At 62.1% G+C, this 16,835-nt stretch overlaps 5 protein-coding genes across 5 annotated transcripts; 3 read left to right on the forward strand and 2 right to left on the reverse strand.

Moving 5' to 3' along the window:
* Window positions 1-347: 347 nt before the first annotated feature.
* Window positions 348-2,832, reverse strand: CHLRE_09g387467v5 (uncharacterized protein). Its single transcript, XM_001694985.2, has 7 exons — window positions 2,645-2,832; window positions 2,520-2,568; window positions 2,188-2,399; window positions 1,892-2,031; window positions 1,613-1,750; window positions 1,217-1,509; window positions 348-1,068 (listed from the first exon to the last, which is right to left on the reverse strand). The coding sequence occupies exons 3-7, from the start codon at window positions 2,379-2,381 to the stop codon at window positions 862-864; spliced, it is 972 nt and encodes a 323-aa protein (XP_001695037.2). The 5' UTR covers window positions 2,382-2,399; window positions 2,520-2,568; window positions 2,645-2,832; the 3' UTR covers window positions 348-861.
* A 272-nt stretch (window positions 2,833-3,104) lies between these two features.
* Window positions 3,105-4,842, reverse strand: CHLRE_09g387504v5 (uncharacterized protein). Its single transcript, XM_001694986.2, has 4 exons — window positions 4,680-4,842; window positions 4,389-4,520; window positions 4,158-4,241; window positions 3,105-3,926 (listed from the first exon to the last, which is right to left on the reverse strand). Exons 1-4 carry the CDS (start codon window positions 4,785-4,787, stop codon window positions 3,585-3,587), a joined length of 666 nt encoding a protein of 221 aa, XP_001695038.1. The 5' UTR covers window positions 4,788-4,842; the 3' UTR covers window positions 3,105-3,584.
* A 120-nt stretch (window positions 4,843-4,962) lies between these two features.
* CHLRE_09g387541v5 (uncharacterized protein) lies at window positions 4,963-9,118 on the forward strand. Its single transcript, XM_043065436.1, has 4 exons — window positions 4,963-5,377; window positions 5,506-5,664; window positions 5,773-6,135; window positions 6,354-9,118. Exons 1-4 carry the CDS (start codon window positions 5,236-5,238, stop codon window positions 8,135-8,137), a joined length of 2,448 nt encoding a protein of 815 aa, XP_042921076.1. The 5' UTR covers window positions 4,963-5,235; the 3' UTR covers window positions 8,138-9,118.
* A 64-nt stretch (window positions 9,119-9,182) lies between these two features.
* On the forward strand, window positions 9,183-13,104 carry CHLRE_09g387578v5 (uncharacterized protein). Its single transcript, XM_043065438.1, has 9 exons — window positions 9,183-9,386; window positions 9,466-9,653; window positions 9,850-9,958; window positions 10,128-10,259; window positions 10,565-10,724; window positions 10,868-10,975; window positions 11,140-11,184; window positions 11,339-11,390; window positions 11,549-13,104. The coding sequence occupies exons 1-9, from the start codon at window positions 9,332-9,334 to the stop codon at window positions 12,140-12,142; spliced, it is 1,443 nt and encodes a 480-aa protein (XP_042921077.1). The 5' UTR covers window positions 9,183-9,331; the 3' UTR covers window positions 12,143-13,104.
* A 48-nt stretch (window positions 13,105-13,152) lies between these two features.
* CHLRE_09g387615v5 (uncharacterized protein) lies at window positions 13,153-16,834 on the forward strand. Its single transcript, XM_043065440.1, has 9 exons — window positions 13,153-13,367; window positions 13,424-13,593; window positions 13,786-13,885; window positions 14,113-14,235; window positions 14,442-14,601; window positions 14,792-14,899; window positions 15,078-15,122; window positions 15,323-15,374; window positions 15,579-16,834. Exons 1-9 carry the CDS (start codon window positions 13,295-13,297, stop codon window positions 16,233-16,235), a joined length of 1,488 nt encoding a protein of 495 aa, XP_042921078.1. The 5' UTR covers window positions 13,153-13,294; the 3' UTR covers window positions 16,236-16,834.
* The last annotated feature ends 1 nt before the right edge of the window (window position 16,835 follows it).

Genomic DNA, 16,835 nt, shown 5'->3' on the forward strand with positions numbered 1-16,835 from the left:
TTCACGGTCTGTTGCATACTGCCACGTACCTTCTCTTATGTCAGCGTAAGCCTCACACTCAAGGAGTATGTGTCGTTCATCCTCGAGTGCCCGTATCGCAGCAGTAACAGCGCTCTCATTTCTCGGCAGATGCTGGTTCCCATTTGCAGATAGGAACCAGCATCCGCAGCGAACACTGCGTGCGCAAGGCACTAAGGCCATGTTGACATGTTGGCCGGCTGCGGGATGGGCGGCGGCCGCAGCGGCCACGCCGGCCCCCCTGGCTGGCATCGCACATCTTGCGCGTGTTCTCATGTGGGCTCTTAGCAGCACATTCAAGGTGCGGGTTTGGGCAGGGGCAGGTGGGCAGGCTTGGGCAGTTACACATTGTGTGCGCTGGGCCGCCACTGCTTAGGCAGATAGTTCTGTTGCACGGACACTGGCCCCGGAAATCCCTGATGATAAACCGCCCGCAGTTTAGACCTCCCCTGTTTGGAACAATGCCACATACACAGCCCGTATCGACCTAGCTTCCGTTCAAGCTTCGCAGTCACGTCCACGTCCCCAAGAGCACATGGAATGTGCTGCCACTCCACTTAAGGGTACCCTCCCTCACCACTTGTCATCGACACGCACGCACCCACATTGCCAAATCATTATGCGCGCGCTACTGAAGTCACGTCTTAGGACGCAGTCCCAGTCATACTGTCACGGTCCTGAAAGGTCACCTCTACGTCGACGCCCACCTCGCTCACACCCACCTCCGCCCTTGCACCTAATGCAACCCAGGCCCCAGGCTGCAACAAATATTTGTCCTGACCACTGGTATCCGCTACGCGCTACCCGTCCACAAACTCAGTTTCATGCACGTGACCACACCGATTACAGGATTGGTTCCCGTGCCGAGGCAGCAGTCGAGTATGCCGGCGCGGCGTATGCGCCTTGCTGCCCGTAGAAGGCTGCGCTGGCCGTCGCCGCGTTGTCATACGCCGGCGGCGGAGCGGCCGCGTAAGGGGGCGTGGTGGCGCCAGCAGCGCCGCCAGCAGGCATGGCGCTGTAGCCAGCGGCGTCGTACGGCGCCTGGTAGCCCTGCACATACACACGGAGCACAGACGTTTGTGGCTTACGAGGAGCACTGTGTGCGGGCGCTTCATGGCTTGAACCTCCAAGGTACAAGCCTGCCTCGAGAACCCCTCTCTACTCACACCGACAGCCCGCAGCACCCGTGCACGCGCACCTGCTCCTGGTCGTAGGCGTACTCGCTGGTGGGGTTGAACTCGGTGGTGGTCTGGTAGGCGTCGCTGGCCTGGTTGTACTGGTTGCTGTAGTACTGATTGTACTGGTCGCTGGTCATGTAGTCGTTTGGGTTGTACTGCGTGGTGTACTGTGCGTCCCCCTCCATACCCTTGCCGTCGCTGGTGCCGGCGCCCACGGTGGCGCCCAGGCCGACTGCACCGCCCGCGCCGGCAGCAGTGAGGCCCAGGGCGGCAGGGTCCGCCATGGGCACGTACGGGTTGGTCATCTCGGTGTCTGCGGTTGGATGTATGAGCACTCAGTAATGCAGATGTAGTAGGAGTAAGAGGGCAGCCGGCAGGGGCGCAAGTGCAGCGGGTCGGCCCCGCCCTGCACTCACTGATGCCCAGGTGGTCCGTGATGGCGCCCTGAAGAATGACCAGCACCAGGAAGAACAACATGAACATGACAAAGCAAATGAAGCAAAAGACCTCGGTGGCGATGTACAGCTCCGTGCTGTACTTGGTCCATGACGTGACTGCGGAAGGCATATGCAACGGATCACGTACTGGCAGCGAGGAAAGGCTGCAGAATAAACCTGACATGGTACATCATACCATTCCAGTTTGACCCACAAACTTCATGCATACTCCCATAACCGGGCACAGGCAACACTCACACCCTGTTAGGTTGTCCTCGACGGTGTTCTTGAAGCTGTCCATGATGAGGCCCACGAGCAGGCAGAAGAACGCCAGCGTGAAGCAGAAGGCCACCAGGAAGCCGTAACCAAATCCTGGCCCGCTCCGGTTGATCGACTTCCTGCAATGACAGCACACGATTAACTGGGGGTTAGATGCCATATGCGCCCGACTATATCTCATGGAGTCGTGAAGACCTTCGCCGGTTTCGTACACTCCCCACCCTTGCCGTTTCAGCCCCACACCGCCAAGCACTCCCTAGATTGACCCCGCTTACTTGATCAGAATGCAGCAGCTGAACATGTTGAAGCCGAACACCAACAGAGCTCCCAGGAAGGTGGCCGCCAGCGGCGCACGCCACACCCGGTTCAAGACCAGAGACTGGATATCCAGGGCAGCCTCCCCGGACGCCGTGAGCAGCTTGAAGAAGGTCACCCCGGATAGCAGATAGTAGAGAGTGGTGATAATCATGTTTGTCACCCAGCTCATCTGTGCAGTCAGAGGGAGAGGGGATACGTTGGAGGGCTCTGCCGAGCGTGGGTGGCCACCGCGATGCTGCCGATTCCCGTGTCACGCAAACGCCGTGACGCCCGATACTTCCTGTCTTACCCATAGAATGATCCGAAAGGCCTCCTTGCTGCATCCACAACCTCGAGCCCTGCGTCCCAAGCAGCGGAAAAAGCAGTCAGATGAAGGCGTCCGACCGAGGGAAGTCGCTTGCCACTTGTCCTCACATGGTGGAGGCTCTTGCTAGCTACTTCGAGCTAGCCTAGGTCAGGTGACTTATTTCTCCACAAAGCTCGTGCAGCTGGGAGAGAACAGTTCAGTCAAAGTAAGGACTGCAGAGGGCCTTGAACTTATAGTTCGCTAGCGTGTTGTTTATCGTCAAAATTGCAAGTACTAACTCAGGGCACCGAGAATCCTCAAATGCAAAGACAGTCAACCAGAAACGAGCGGACCGCAATTGGGCGCATGGCGAGCGGGGACCGTCGCAACGCTGCGGCACGTCTGCGCATGCAATGCCTATCCAAAGCATAGAGCGGTGTGCTTATTCCGGAAACTCTTCTGTGGCAGCGTTTGACGGCACCACACCTCCCCCGCTTCCCACCTACCAGCCCAGGCCGCCTCAACCCACTCACCCTCAGCGTCGCGGTCGCCCGTACTCGTTCGCTAGCTTGTTTGTCCGTGCTCGTTCACTAGCTTGTTTTACATGTATAAGGCTATGAGATTTACAACTTTTATCATATCCGATGTGCTGATCGCAACAGTATGGCCGGCTGTCAACCCGTCCTGCCTGGCTGCCTGCCCCTGATTCGCCTGGCGTCATTGCCTCCGCGCAAGCCAGCTCGCATGGCTCCTTGCCGAGGGGCACCGAAGTAGTACTCATCCCAGCGTTAACAACTCGTGGACTCATGGCCTTGGAGCAACTGACTGCCAACATGTCTTGTCACACATACAGATGCTCTTCTTAACACAACCTACTTGCGTCTTTCACATTTCGTTTCCTTCAAGCATCTTCGATAACAAACGTCAACAACGCAATAAGTCTTGTGTATCTAGCGCATTACAGAGCACCTGGCAGCAATGGACGCCCCTCCAAGCACTTGCTACCAACCCAGCGGGTCCGCGCTTAACTGCGCAGCTCCACCGACCTCCAGCCTCTACCCATGGTCACTACCCTTGCGTGCTAGCTGCCGCCGACGCCGCCGCGGCAGCTGCCGAGTACGGGCGGATGCGGCCGGCCGCGTCCGCCTCCCTCGTCAGCTGCTCTACATCTAGGGCCGCCACGCCAGTGCTGCCGGCGCTGGGCGTGGGGAACACCGCCCGCACCAGCGACTTGGTGGCGCTGTCCGCCACAAACAGCCAGGGTGTGAGCGTGATGACGCCAAACGGCGCCAGCTCGCTGCCGCGCGGGAAGGCCAACAGCCCTCCCAGAGGCGACAGCAGGCTGCGCGGCGCCACCTGCGCCACCGGCGTGTCCCACAGCCACAGGCTGGCAGCGCCCACTGCCAGTAACTGCGGGGACCGCAGCAACAACAACCGGGGCGAGCATACACACCGCAGGTGAACAAAAGCAGACTGATTCGACACAGGTGACGCCGGAGATGGGCGGCATGCCGCGTGCCAAGCACGCATGCATACAACCTGGCCGGCGGGCACTGCGTAGGCGCGGCTGGCCCTGGGTTCTGTTAATCAGCACAGCAGCGGCACTTGCAGCTGCGCTGTGAGGGTACAGCCGGTCCCTACCTTGACTGCATTTGCTAGCAGCACCATCCGGTCGCCCAGGCCGGGCACTGCGGGTGCGGCGGTGAGCTCCGCCAGCTCCTTGTCCTGCAGGCGGGTGCAGGCCAGCGCATTGGTTGGTTACGGGCGCCACTACATAAGACGCACACATACACGCACGCACACACAACCGAATGGTTCAGCACCCTGTGTACAGCATCATACACCGCCACAGTGGTTGTGCGTGCTGCGCACCTTGGCATTGGCTAGGCGCTGGAACTTGGCACACTTGGCGTAGGTGGCGGGCGCGTTGAGCTTGGCGCTTTCCCGCCGCAGGTAACCTATCTCGGCATTCAGCCTGGCGCGACGGACGCCCGTGGTCGCGTTCTGCATTGTATTGTCGCAGATAAAGCGCGTACCAGAGGTCTCAGCGCATGCCAATGTTCATCTTGGCTGCGTGTGGCGCTGTTGGCGTGCCAGGTGCGCTGCCTGCCCCAGCCACCCTGCCGCTCTGCCGTGCCCGCGCAGTCAAGCCGCGCACCTCACCTTATGTCGCCGCACCAGCCACACTACCCCATTGATAAGAAGCAGCGCGACAAGGCTGAAGACCGTGACCCAAGGCCCGAGCAGAACTGAATTCCCGCCAGGCTCCATAGCAAAAGGCGCCGCTGATATGGAACCTAATTATCTAATGAGTCAAAAGCGGTTGTGCTGATTGATTGAGGCAATGTGCAGACGAAGCCAATGGCGCTTGGCCGCTTCGCGTGCAATTGCATCGCGCATGCCTGCATACATTTGTAAAAATGAAGACGGACACAAACTTATAATTGTTAAGATGAACGTAGGATAACCCAAAGAGCGCAGAAATAGCGGGTTCGCCATGGACACGAAATTCCGAGGGGCGCCGCTTTTACTCCAAGCCCAGGTATCTAACGCAGCACTTCCTATCTCAAGGAGCTTCTTGTCAGCCCCCGCTCCTCGAGCGACTTGTCCAGTGAGGCTCGCGGGCGGCAGCATCGCAAGCACAGCGACCGCACTATGCGCCAGCGATGTGGACCTGCAGAACTCACGTCTTGCGGCGTGTGTGGAGGCTGCGGGGGACATGGGCTTGGCGGGAACGAGCTCTCCAGCGGCCGCCAGCCCCCGGGGCCCTTGGCGCGTCGCGGACGCGTCCACTGATGGCCAGCATTCCGTGTTCGGTTGGCAGACCCAGTACAAGGGCGTTGCCCAGTACGCAGCAGCAGGTAAGGGTGTCATGATGCATGGGCTGCAGGCGGCATGACACGTAGCTGGGCGCAGCCTGGGCGCAACGCAGGGTGAAGCGACATGCCGCCTGGCTCGTGATGCACCACCTGACGCCGTTGGTTCGCAGGCGTCATGCCCTTTGCCTACCGGCAAGCAGACGGGGAGCTCTATGTGCTCCTGTCGCTGCAGCGCACACGGCGTAGGGTGAAGCAAGCAGAGGAGGCGGAGGAGGCTGTTGCCCCCGCGGCCGGACCCGCCCGGCAAACCCTGGCCTACACGTTCCTAGGTAAGAGCGCGGGCAGCAGTTGCACGTTGCTGCCCGAGCAGGGCTCATACGGGTTCTGACGGCGTTGTCTGCTTGGCAACCGGTCGGCTGGCGCCTGCTGTACGACAGGCGGGAAAGTTGAGGTGGGTGACGGCGGCGACGCACGTGTCACGGCGGCGCGGGAGGCACATGAGGAGACGCACAGGCTGTTGCACACAGAGCAAGTGCGCGAGGCACTGTGCGGCAGGCCTCACGGGCGCATGGTTGCAGATGAAGCTCACATGCACAGCGGCAGCGGTAGCAGCAGCAGTCCCGGCAGCAATAGCATTGGCACAACTGGTGCCTCAGATGCCAGATCAGAAGGAGCCGGCAGTGGCGGTCCAGACTTGCCCGCGCCCTACATGTATTTCCCCTCCGGCCGGTACACACTGTTTGCGCTGCACCTGCCGGATGCCTGGCGGCTGCCTCAGGCGTGTCAGGCCAAGCTGCAGGGTGAGTTGCCCACCAGTAGATTACACCCTGCAACTTGGCGTGCTCTGTAGTACGGGACGGCCTTGTGGGCACGTCAGCAGCCAACGTAACGGAGGTTGGGACAGGTTGAATTGTGCAATCGCTCACGTAGAACAGGGCTATGCGGTTATAGTACATCTTGCGTAGGCTGACGGCTTGAACGAACCACTCCTGCGCTGGACACGCGCTTTCCTCCGCAGCCGGCGAGACGCACCCGGAGGCCGAAAAGGTGCTGGGGCTGGAGTGGGTCAGCCTGCGCCAGCTGGGCAGCATCAAGCAGGGGAATGCGCAGTATGTGACGCTGGGCCGCGGCCTGCCCGGCAGCTCGCGCAGCGGCGTCCCTAGCCGGGCTGCACCTAAACATGCAAGCAACGGCTTGGCACAGCCCGCTACCACCACCAGTACAACCGCAGCCACGGAGGCGGCGTCGGCGCCGGAGCGGCCCAGCGCTGCAACCAGCGACAGCGCCGGCACCGCTACTGTCACCAGCGGCAGCGCGATCAGCAGCCCTGCCAGCGGCGTCGCCGCGAGCGGCCCTGCCAGCGGCAGCGGCAGCTCTGGTGCCGGCGGCGGGCAGGGCGAGGCCGGCGCCGACTGCAGCGCCCGGGCGCACCACTTCCTGGCCGACATCCTGCGCAACAAACGCACGTCGGTGGGGGTGCATGGCTGGCTGCTGTGCATGCGGCGGCACATGCGCCAGTGGCACGGCTTCCAGGGCGCACGGCCGGACGAGACGGCGGAGGAGGAGGAGGCCCTGGCGAAGGCGGCGCGGCTTGCTCTGGGCCTAGCTGACGTCGACGAGGACCGCTTTGTCGATGATGGTGGGGCCGATTCGGACGGCGAGGTGCAGGAGGCGGCGTCTGCAGCGCCCGGCGGGTTGGAACAGCTGTTCAGCGAGCTGCCGTCTTCGCTGCAGGTCAGCAGTCAGGGGCCCGACACGAGAGCAGCGGAGAAGCCGCGCCAGCGGGCAGAGGCCGAGGAGGTTTCACGGGTCCGGGTGCATCAGCACATTGTAGAAAGGGATGTGCAAAGGGCAGCTCTAGCCAAAGCCACGGAGGCGGCCAGAGCTGCGCTGCCCATGAGCCGCCCGCCGCCGCCGCTGCTGCCGCTGCCGATTGGGGTGCCGCCTGCTTTTGTTTCGGCATCGCGGCTGCCCATGCCGCGAATGCTCCAGGCAGTACCGCCGCCGCCGGCTGCTCTCCCCCGGCCGTCTCCCTCCCTGGTCTCGGCTGCTGCGCCTCCCGCCTCAGCCGCCCGCGCGGGCGCCGCTGCCAGCACCAGCACTAGCACTAGCACCAGCACCAGCACCAGCGCTCAATCGCCTTCATACACAGTGTGGCGCATGGACGGCACGCCGGACTCGCGCACGGGCGAACCACCGCCGACCGAAACGCGGCTGCGCCTGCAGCCGGTAGCAAACGCACGCGACGCGTCGTTCAGACCTGGTACTGACGGCCAGGGACAGGGGCAGGCCTCCGCGCGTTCCCCGCATCAGTCAGGGCACGCGCAGGAAGCCGCCATCAGCACTAGCACCAGCACCAGCGCTCAGTCGCCTTTAATCACCGTGTGGCGCATGGACGGCACGCCGGACTCGCGCGTGGGTGAGCCACCGCCGGCTGAAACGCGGCTGCGCCTGCAGCCAGCAGCACATGCACGCGACGCGTCGTTCAGACCTGGTACTGGCGGTCAGGGGCAAGCACAGGCGTCTGTGAGCTCCCCGCATCAGTCAGGGCACGCGCAGGGCTCACCAGCAGTGGTGGCGTCTGCACAGGGTGGCGGGGAAACTGAGGAGGTGGTGGTGTGGAGGATGGATGGCGGGGTGCAGTGGGGCACCAGCGGCGGCGCCCACGGGGCGTCGGCGGCAACAGTGCTGAAGCAGCGGTCTGGGTTCGGGGATGCAGGCGCAATGGGCGCGGCTGGCAGCAAACCCTCAAGGAAGGCTGCGGACCTTTGGGCTGCCGGCCGACGAGAAGCTAGGGAGTAATGAGCGAGCGGAAGCATCTGGGTCGCTGGTCGCACGTGCACTGGCACGTGCTGACGGTGGCATGATGTGTCATAGCGGACATGCTCAGGCCGGTGGTGGTGGTGGTATGTGCATGGCCGTGATGCGATGTGGTGTTTACAGTAAAGCAAACGAATGAGTTGCAAGTGAGCATGACCGCGATGCATAGCAGCATGTAGCAGCATGTACAGATTATAGCACGGCGGGCGGGGCAATGGCGGGGGCATGCTATGGCCGCTTAGGCGGTGGCTTGCGCGGGTGACCGGGGGTGGGCCCCGCCTGGCCCCACCGCCTAGACCAGGCCAAAAGGCGGGTCGTGTGATGGGAAGCTGGTTGACGAGTGTTGCGGAACTAATGCGTACGTAGACCAGAGCGGAAGGCGGAGTGGGCTTGCAGGCGGCACGAGAGTAGGCAGTCAGTAGCGCAAGTTGCGAATTCCCATGTTACCTCGTAACCGACGGTAAACGCTGTGGACGGTCGCGCCCATGGCTGGCTGACGGAAGCTGGCTGCTGTATGGGGATGGCTGGGCTGGACGACGCCGGCCGGGCTGGCGTTGGGACTACCAGAAAGGATGCGCCCGAAACCAACCTGGAGAACACTGCTTTTGTGTTCAGGTGTTTTGATGAAGCTTCCCGGTCGGACCCATGTTCACGGATGGGTGAAGCAAGCTGATGTAGGTGGGCTTCAATTCCAAGGGCAGCCTGTGCGCTTGCGAGCTAGGGACCGTCATCGGGAGTGATGCCGTGCCAATGTGCCATACCGGCCGCCACGGCAGGGGGAGCGGTGTGGGGTCGTGTGGTGTGGTGCTGTCATATCATGCGTAGAGTCATACAACTCCTGGTGCATTGCAAAGGTAATGCACAACTACGAAAGGCAGGGGGAAATGGGCAGGAGGCTTATTGTGCGGGTGTGGCGTCTGCACCGCCTGAATCCAGTTTGAATCCAAGAAACCAAAATGCGGGCAGACTTGCACATGCTCTGACCTGCAGCCTATTATGCATATGTCAACTAGCTGGCAAACCAAGTAGACCTGCACCCTGCAGCGTCAGTCAGTCGCTGGCAGCTTGGCGCTCTTTTCCTTTTCCGCGTGCAAGCGCGTCGGGCTGACAATAAATACTGCTAGTTTCGTGGGCAATAGGCAGCATTACATTGTTACGATGACAAGTACTGACGATATGGACCTCGACAAGGAGCGTCGCGAGCGCATGGCGAAGAACCAGGCCATGCTCGGTGGGTTTTGACAGGATGGGGCAACTCCCGCACATCGCAACCTAAGCATGGCTTCAAATACGTCATGAACGCTTTGCAGCCGAGCTGGGCGTGAAGCAGGCCATGGTCGCGGCCAAGCGCGCGGCCGCCGAGGAGAAATCAGCGGCGGTGGGCCCCAAAGCGGCCAAGCCCGCTGCCACCCGCAAGCCCCGGGCGCCCGCCAAGCCGAAGGTGGTCCTGCCGGCTCGCCGCAGTGGGCGCCTGGCTGGTGCTGACGCCCCTACCATGGTGAAGACGGCTGGGTGTGGGTGCCAGTCGTCGGCGCCGCGCATGCACGCATGCTGGAACCTGTGCTCACGCTCTCAGCCACCTTGCTTGACCCAGGCGCTACACGTGTCTGGTGTCCACGCACTGCGAACACTGGTCCAAAGCAACAGCACGATGAGCTTCGCGCATGGACTCTGGCCTCCCCGCCTCCTCACAGGCTGAGTTGGATGACGACGGCAAGCCCATCGGGCAGGCTGAGGAGGAGGGGGCCAACCAGGGCAGCGGCGACGAGAGCGAGGAGGATGACGGCCTGTTTGAAATGGTTGGTAAGTGCCGAAACCCCGGTAGTGCAGGCCTGCGGCGCGCACACGGGCTTATAGGGCTACCTGCCGTGTCCTTGCTGATAAGGGGACACGGCTGCAATCCGTGGACTGCGCATGCCCAGCGATGCACGCACATACACCTACATACACACGCACCGGAAACCCATTACAGACAACATGGACCTGAGGGCTCGGGCCGGCCGTGGTCCTCTGACGGCGGCGGGGGTGGAGGAGCTGGAGGAGCCGGCGGGGGGCTCGCGCGGCGGCGCCGCACAGCGGCGAGGCAAGAAGCTGAACAAGCGCGGTAAGAGGGCCGCTGGAGGACCGGTACAGGCCAGCTCCTTGGGCATGGTGGAGGCCTTTTGTGGGCGTGTGTGGAACGGCGGCTGAGGAAGCCACAAGAAGCAGTACTCGGCGTCGCCATGGCTCCTGTGCCTGTTCGGTTTCGTGCGTACCGGCTCTCTTGCACATACCTACAACGGGTACTGGATATCCCTACTACGATAACACCTGCTGCCGCTTTAAGATGTATGGCCCGATGGGAATTGCCCCATGCCCGGAGTTACCTGCATCCTCGGCCCCGCAACACCCCTACCGCCCCGTGCCCAGGCATATGCTGCCACTTCTGCCGCCAGAAGAAGCTGTGCGGCGAGGAGGACTGCCCGCACTGCGTCCACAACAACAACAAGGCGGAGTGCATTGGCAAATCCATGTGCCGCCGGTGCATGTCGTCCAACGGCATTTTTTGCCGCGCTTGCCTCGACTGCAGGTGGGGACGTGTTGGGTTGCAGCCGAGGATGTGCTAGTTATGATAAGGCGGGACAGCGCATACCGCTTCTCACCTTACTCTGCTCCCTCTCCTTCCCACCACCATCACCGCTCCTACGCTGTTCAACAACCCCCCCCCTTCAGGTACGGTCTGGAGCTGGAGGAGGTGCGAGCCGACCCCAACTGGATCTGCGCGCATTGCTACGAGGAGGAGCACGGACCCTGGGAGAAGCACGGCTGGTTCTGCAACAGGTGGGCGGATGGGAAAGCCGTTCCCAACTCCAACATGCTCAGGACCAGAAGCCGGAGGACTGTCGGTCGTCTGAAACTCTGTGCTACGAGCATCGGCGCTTGTGAGCTGGGTGGACTGAATGTCACACACACACCCCTACCTGCGCTCTTCCGCTCCCCCACAGCTCCTTCTGCGTATCAAAGAAGGGCATGAAGCCGACCGGCATTGCGTAAGTCCTGGTGGGGTCTTCTTTGTGCTCCCGCTTTCCTGGCTTTAGTCAGGGTCTTGCTCGCATTGCACGGAAATTGCACCTCGCATGCCTGACCATTTTAGTATGTGCAGCTCACATTGTGCTACCGCGTGCGCAACAACTCATCCGGCAGCATCTATGATGCCAGGCGCCTGGGCTACAAGAGCGTGGCGCACTGGCTGCAGGTGGGTGCCGGAGGTGTCCCAGGGCAGCTTGCCCCCGCCACATGCCACTTTGTGCCGACCACCATTTGAAAGAATGTGTGGCGTGAGGCGCATTGCACATGCACTTGTGACCTGGGTCGCTGAGTTCCGGTCGTGCACCTATCGTTGGCACTTGGCAGGCGCTGGCCAAGGCCCTGACGCCGGCAGAGGTGGCTGCGGTCAAGGGGGCGGGGCGCCAGGGCAGGGAGGTTGGCGAGGAGGCGGAGGCGGGCAGGGTGGAAGCGCAGGCCGTGCCTGGGGCTGACACCGCTGCGGGCTCTGCCACGGCGCCATCTGCGGAGGAGATGGGCGAGAAGTGCAGCCGCAAGCGCAAGGCGGCTGCGGAGCCAACGGTGGAGACGGGCGCGGAGGAGGGCGCGGAGGACGGCGCGGAGGAGGGAGCAGGTGATGCGCACACGCAGCCGGAGCCCAGCAGCAGCCCACGCGGGGCCCAGCTGGAGGGCGGAGTGGAGGCGGGTGTGGAGCTGGAGGCGGAGGAGGAGGAGGCCGAGGGGGGTGCGGGTATGGGTTCGGGTGGGCAGCAGGCGGCGGAGGCGGACGGCCTGGATGTGCCGCTGCTGAAGCGGCGCCGCGGGGGCCGCAAGGCGGAGGCGGCAGAGGAAAAGGTAAAGCAGCTGAACGCAGCGGCGGAGGAGGCGGTGGCGACTGGGAAGGCTGATGAGCCCCTGGCGAGCCGCCGGCGGACCGCAAGGACCACGCGTGTGCGCCCCTGACGGGCTCCTGCTCGCGGGTTGTGCGCATAGCATGCTGCGTACCGGTACTGAACGCTGATGACCTTACTGGGTGCTGACGCGGATGACCTTACTTACTATCTGCATCGAGGGACTGAACAGTGCACTGATTAGATTTCGGTTGAAATACCGGCATGGACATGGGGCGAGCACGAAAGCAATGTGGACGGCTTGTTGCGACAATACACAGGACTATGATATTGACCTTGCAACGCTTGTGGACTGGCGTATGAAGCAGACCATATTATGGACCGTGAGTACCATATGTTAACATTGCTGTCTCTGGCCTTGCTGAGTTAGCCAAAATGCGGTCTGTGGGTGCGGAACATGTGTGGTGGTGTGATGCCAAGGGTGGGGGCCGTGTGTCGGGCCCGGGTCACAGGTAGATCCCCAGCTGTAAATTTGTACTTATAACACAACCATAGACGGTGGCGTGGCAATGGACGTCCGGAGAAATGTGACGAGCATTGCGCGGTGCTACGGGTAGGGGCAACTTGGCGGTGGCTTGCGCGGGTGACCGGGGGTGGGCCCCGCCTGGCCCCACCGCTTCGGCCAGGCCAAAACGCGGGTCGTGTGGTGGGAAGCTGGTTACTTTTGTGTTCAGGTGTTTTGATAAAGCTTCCCGGTCGGACCCATGTTCACGGATGGGTTAAGCAATCTTACGTAGGTGGGCTTCAATTTTAAGGGCAGCCTATGCGCTTGCGAGCTAGGGACCGGCATCGGGAGTAATGCCGTGCCCCCTGCCGCGGCACGGCAGGCGGAGTGGTGGGAGGTCGTGTGGTGTGGTGCTGTTATATCATGCATAGAATCATACACCTGCTGGTCCATTGCAAAGGTAATGCGCAACTTCGAAAGGCAGGGGGAAATGGGCAGGAGGCTCATTGTGCGGGTGAGGCGTCCGCAGTGCCTGAATCCAGTTTGAATCCACGAAACCAAAATGCGGGAAGACTCGCACATGCTTTGACCTCCAGCCCACTATGCATATGTCGCCTATCTGGCAAACCAAGTAGACCTGCACCCTGTAGCTTCAGTCAGTCGCTGGCAGCTTGGCGCTCTTTTCCTTTTCCGCGTGCATGCGCATAGGGCCGATGAGGAACGCTGCTTTTCGGCAGTAGGCAGCATCACATTGTTACGATGACGAATACTGACGATTTGGACCTCGACAAGGAGCGCCGCGAGCGCATGGCGAAGAACCAGGCCATGCTCGGTGAGTATTTGCTACAATTCCACATGCACTCATTATAACAATGGAAATAAACGCAGCTTCCCTTGGAGTCACGGATGCGGTCGCAAGCGCCCGGGCGGCTGCAGCGGCTGAGGCCAACCCAGGGCCAGCGTCGAAGCCCCGCAAGCCGCGTGCGCCAGCCGCACCCACGGCCATTCTGCCGCAACGCCGCAGCGGCCGCATCGCCGGGGCCGCTGCTCCGGATATGGTGAGGAGGGCTGTGCAGCGCCATGCAACACCAGGCCGGCCGCAGTGCACTTCCTGTGTGCATGTCGACATGCCAGGCCTTGCGCAGGGGGCTTATGGTGCATAGCGGGGGGCAGGCGCGTCTCGCGCCCCGACGCCCCGACGCAAAGGCATGTTGTTAAGGGGCCATGATGTCATGTGCGCATGCGCACAGGTCGAGCTTGACGACAACGGCATGCCGATACGTAGGGCTGAGGACGGCCAGGAGGGCAGCGGCGAGGGTGTCAACGATGATGGGCTGATGGACCTGGTTGGTGAGTGCCGTCGCCAGGGGGAGGGGTGGAATTTGCGGGAGCGCAAACCGCAGGTTGGATATCCTGCTTACGAGTATGGAGGGGGACAGTGCGAACCCGGCATTCATCTCGCGTTTCCGTTAAACTATGTTGTACAGCCAGGTCTTCATACATCTGCTCCGCGCCTTACACACACACACACACACACACACACACACACACACACACACACACACACACACACACAGGCAACAACGACCTGCGGCTGCGCGCGGGCCGTGGCGCCCAGGACCTGAGTGATGAGCAGCTGGCGGAGGTGAACCGCATCCGCACCTCCAGCAAGTCGCGCGGCACACTGTACGCGCATCTAGGTGAGGCCACCCAGCTGAGCCAGCTGAGCTAGCAGCGCCTCGTCATGTGGGGTGGAGGGGCTGCGTTGCGCGGCGCCGAGACTGTTGGGTGGGGTTGGCAAGGTTTGACACTTTGACATGACCCCGTGGCGCCATGGCCCCTGTCGATAGAGGGCGCCACTGAATACCACGCATGCCACCTGCCCTGGCTTTGTTCCAACCCGCAGGCATCTGCTGCCATTTCTGCCGCCAAAAGAAGCTGTGCGGCGAGGAGGACTGCCCGCGCTGTGCCCACCTGGATGGCGAGGCGGAGTGCATCGGCAAGTCCATGTGCAGCCGGTGCATGTCTTCAACTGGCATGTTCTGCCGCGCCTGCCTCGACTGCAGGTGGGGACGTGTCGGGTTGCGGCTTAACAAGTGATTGAGGGTGGGGTTGTGCCTGTTTGCAGGCCCGGTTGCAGGCTAGGATGTGCTAGATTGGGCGGACAGCGCATACCGCTTCTCACCTTACTCTGCTCCCTCTCCTTCCCACCACCATCACCGCTCCTACGCTGTTCAACACCCCCCCCCCCTTCAGGTACGGTCTGGAGCTGGAGGAGGTGCGAGCCGACCCCAACTGGATCTGCGCGCATTGCTACGAGGAGGAGCACGGACCCTGGGAGAAGCACGGCTGGTTCTGCAACAGGTGTGCAGATTGGGGCACGGGAAGCGAACGGTAACGCGAGAATTGGGCTGTAGCCTCTTGGCAGTGCGCCTGCTGTGATTGTTGAGGGCTGTCCTGGACGTTGACACCCCTCCGCCATGATCCCGCCTCCCGCTTCTACCGCTAACCTTGGCTTTCTTCGCCTTCCTCTTCTGCGCAGCTCATTCTGCATGCAGGCCGCCGGCAAGAAGGAGACTGGCATTGCGTGAGTGAATGTGCGGGCGCCGATGAGCGCCTCTTCTCGCGTATTGCGCTATCACCGGCAACTGCAGCAATACTGTGGTGTCAACCATTGACCTCTGGCCTGGTCTCGTACATGTGCGCACACTTTAACCCGTGCCACGTCGGGTGATGCTGTCCGCCAGCCATCTTGAGCTTGGCGGTGCCTCCCTGCCCTGCTCGCAGCATTCATGATGCCAAGCGCCTGGGCTACAAGAGCGTGGCGCACTGGCTACAGGTGGGGGGTGTCCGGGGGTGTCCCAGGGCATAGGCGCCAATGATGCAGATGAGGTGTCGGGGTTGGCACGTGGCTGATGATGCACTGTCTGCGCCGCGCAAACCGGCCAGATCAAATACGCATGCTGCGATCCAGTTGGCGTGTCGGAATATCGTACCGTGTGTTGCACCAGCACTTGTATGAACGCTGCGCGCTGCTCTGCAGGCGCTGACACTGGCCATGTCGCCGGCGGAGGTGGCCGCGATCAAGACCAGGGCCGCAGCCAAGTCCAAGTCCAAGGGCCGCAAGACGGCGCGCGCTGGCAAGAAGAGGGAGGTGCAGGCAAAGGGCAAGGCCGGCACGGCGGAGGCGGCGCAGCAGGCAGGCAAGGCGGAGGTGGAGATGAAGGCAAAGGAGGCCACCGTTGAGGAGGCGGAGCAGGAGGTTCGGGCCAAGGCAGAGGAGGAGGGCGAGAAGCGCAGCCGCAAGCGCAAGGCGGCTGTGGAGCCAACGGCGGAGGCGGGCGCGGAGGAGGGAGAGGAGGAGGGCGAGGAGGAGGGCGCAGATGAGGCGCACACGCAGCCGGAGCCCAGCAGCAGCCCACGCGGGGCCCAGCTGGAGGGCGGAGTGGAGGCGGGTGTGGAGCTGGAGGCGGAGGCGGCCGAGGCTGGTACGGGTTCGGATGGGCAGCAGGCGGCGGAGGCGGACGGCCTGGATGTGCCGCTGCTGAAGCGGCGCCGCGGGGGCCGCAAGGCGGAGGCGGCAGAGGAAAAGGCAAAGCAGCTGAAGGCAGCGGCGAAGGAGGCGGTGGCGACGGGGAAGGCTGATGAGCCCCTGGCGAGCCGCCGGCGGACCGCACGGACCACGCGGGTGCGCGCCTAGGGTCCTGAAGTAGCATTGTAGATACAACGGCACTTATGTGAAGGGCTGCAGCGCCGCAACTCTCGCAAGCTCTGCCGCCCTGCCATGCCTGGGCTGCATGTAGCTGGGTGTTCCCCACGGTGGGGATGTATTGGCACCTTATGCACCGTGCATGTAGATAATTGCTGATCGACAGTTTACGTACAGCTAGGATGGCACGTGCGGCATCGGACCTGAGCTTGCATGGAATGGCATAGCATTGACGTAGTCCTGGACATTAATCAGGTGATACCAGTGCGCTGGCAACGTTTCAAAGCATCCCGACCCGCCGTGCCGGACAGGATTCTATAATTGTACGGTACGGCATATTGTTTCATGCCAGCATCTGAGACTCAGGCCATTCATATTGTCAACTGTTACGTTCTAACCCCTCGCCTGCCGTGCACCGATATGGCACACGATAACACGAATGGAGCATCCCCTCTCTCAACATGCTCGCCTTCCGAAGCTGATGAATTGTATGGCCTTCAATGCGCCAGACCGCCAGTCCCTCACTGTAACTGGATACACGCATTCATTGCAGTGCCGTCCTCGTCCGTTGGTTCACGTACTCCCCGTCTC

This window comes from Chlamydomonas reinhardtii, chromosome 9 (genome assembly GCF_000002595.2).
Source record: "Chlamydomonas reinhardtii strain CC-503 cw92 mt+ chromosome 9, whole genome shotgun sequence".
Classification (NCBI taxonomy): Eukaryota; Viridiplantae; Chlorophyta; class Chlorophyceae; order Chlamydomonadales; family Chlamydomonadaceae; genus Chlamydomonas; species Chlamydomonas reinhardtii.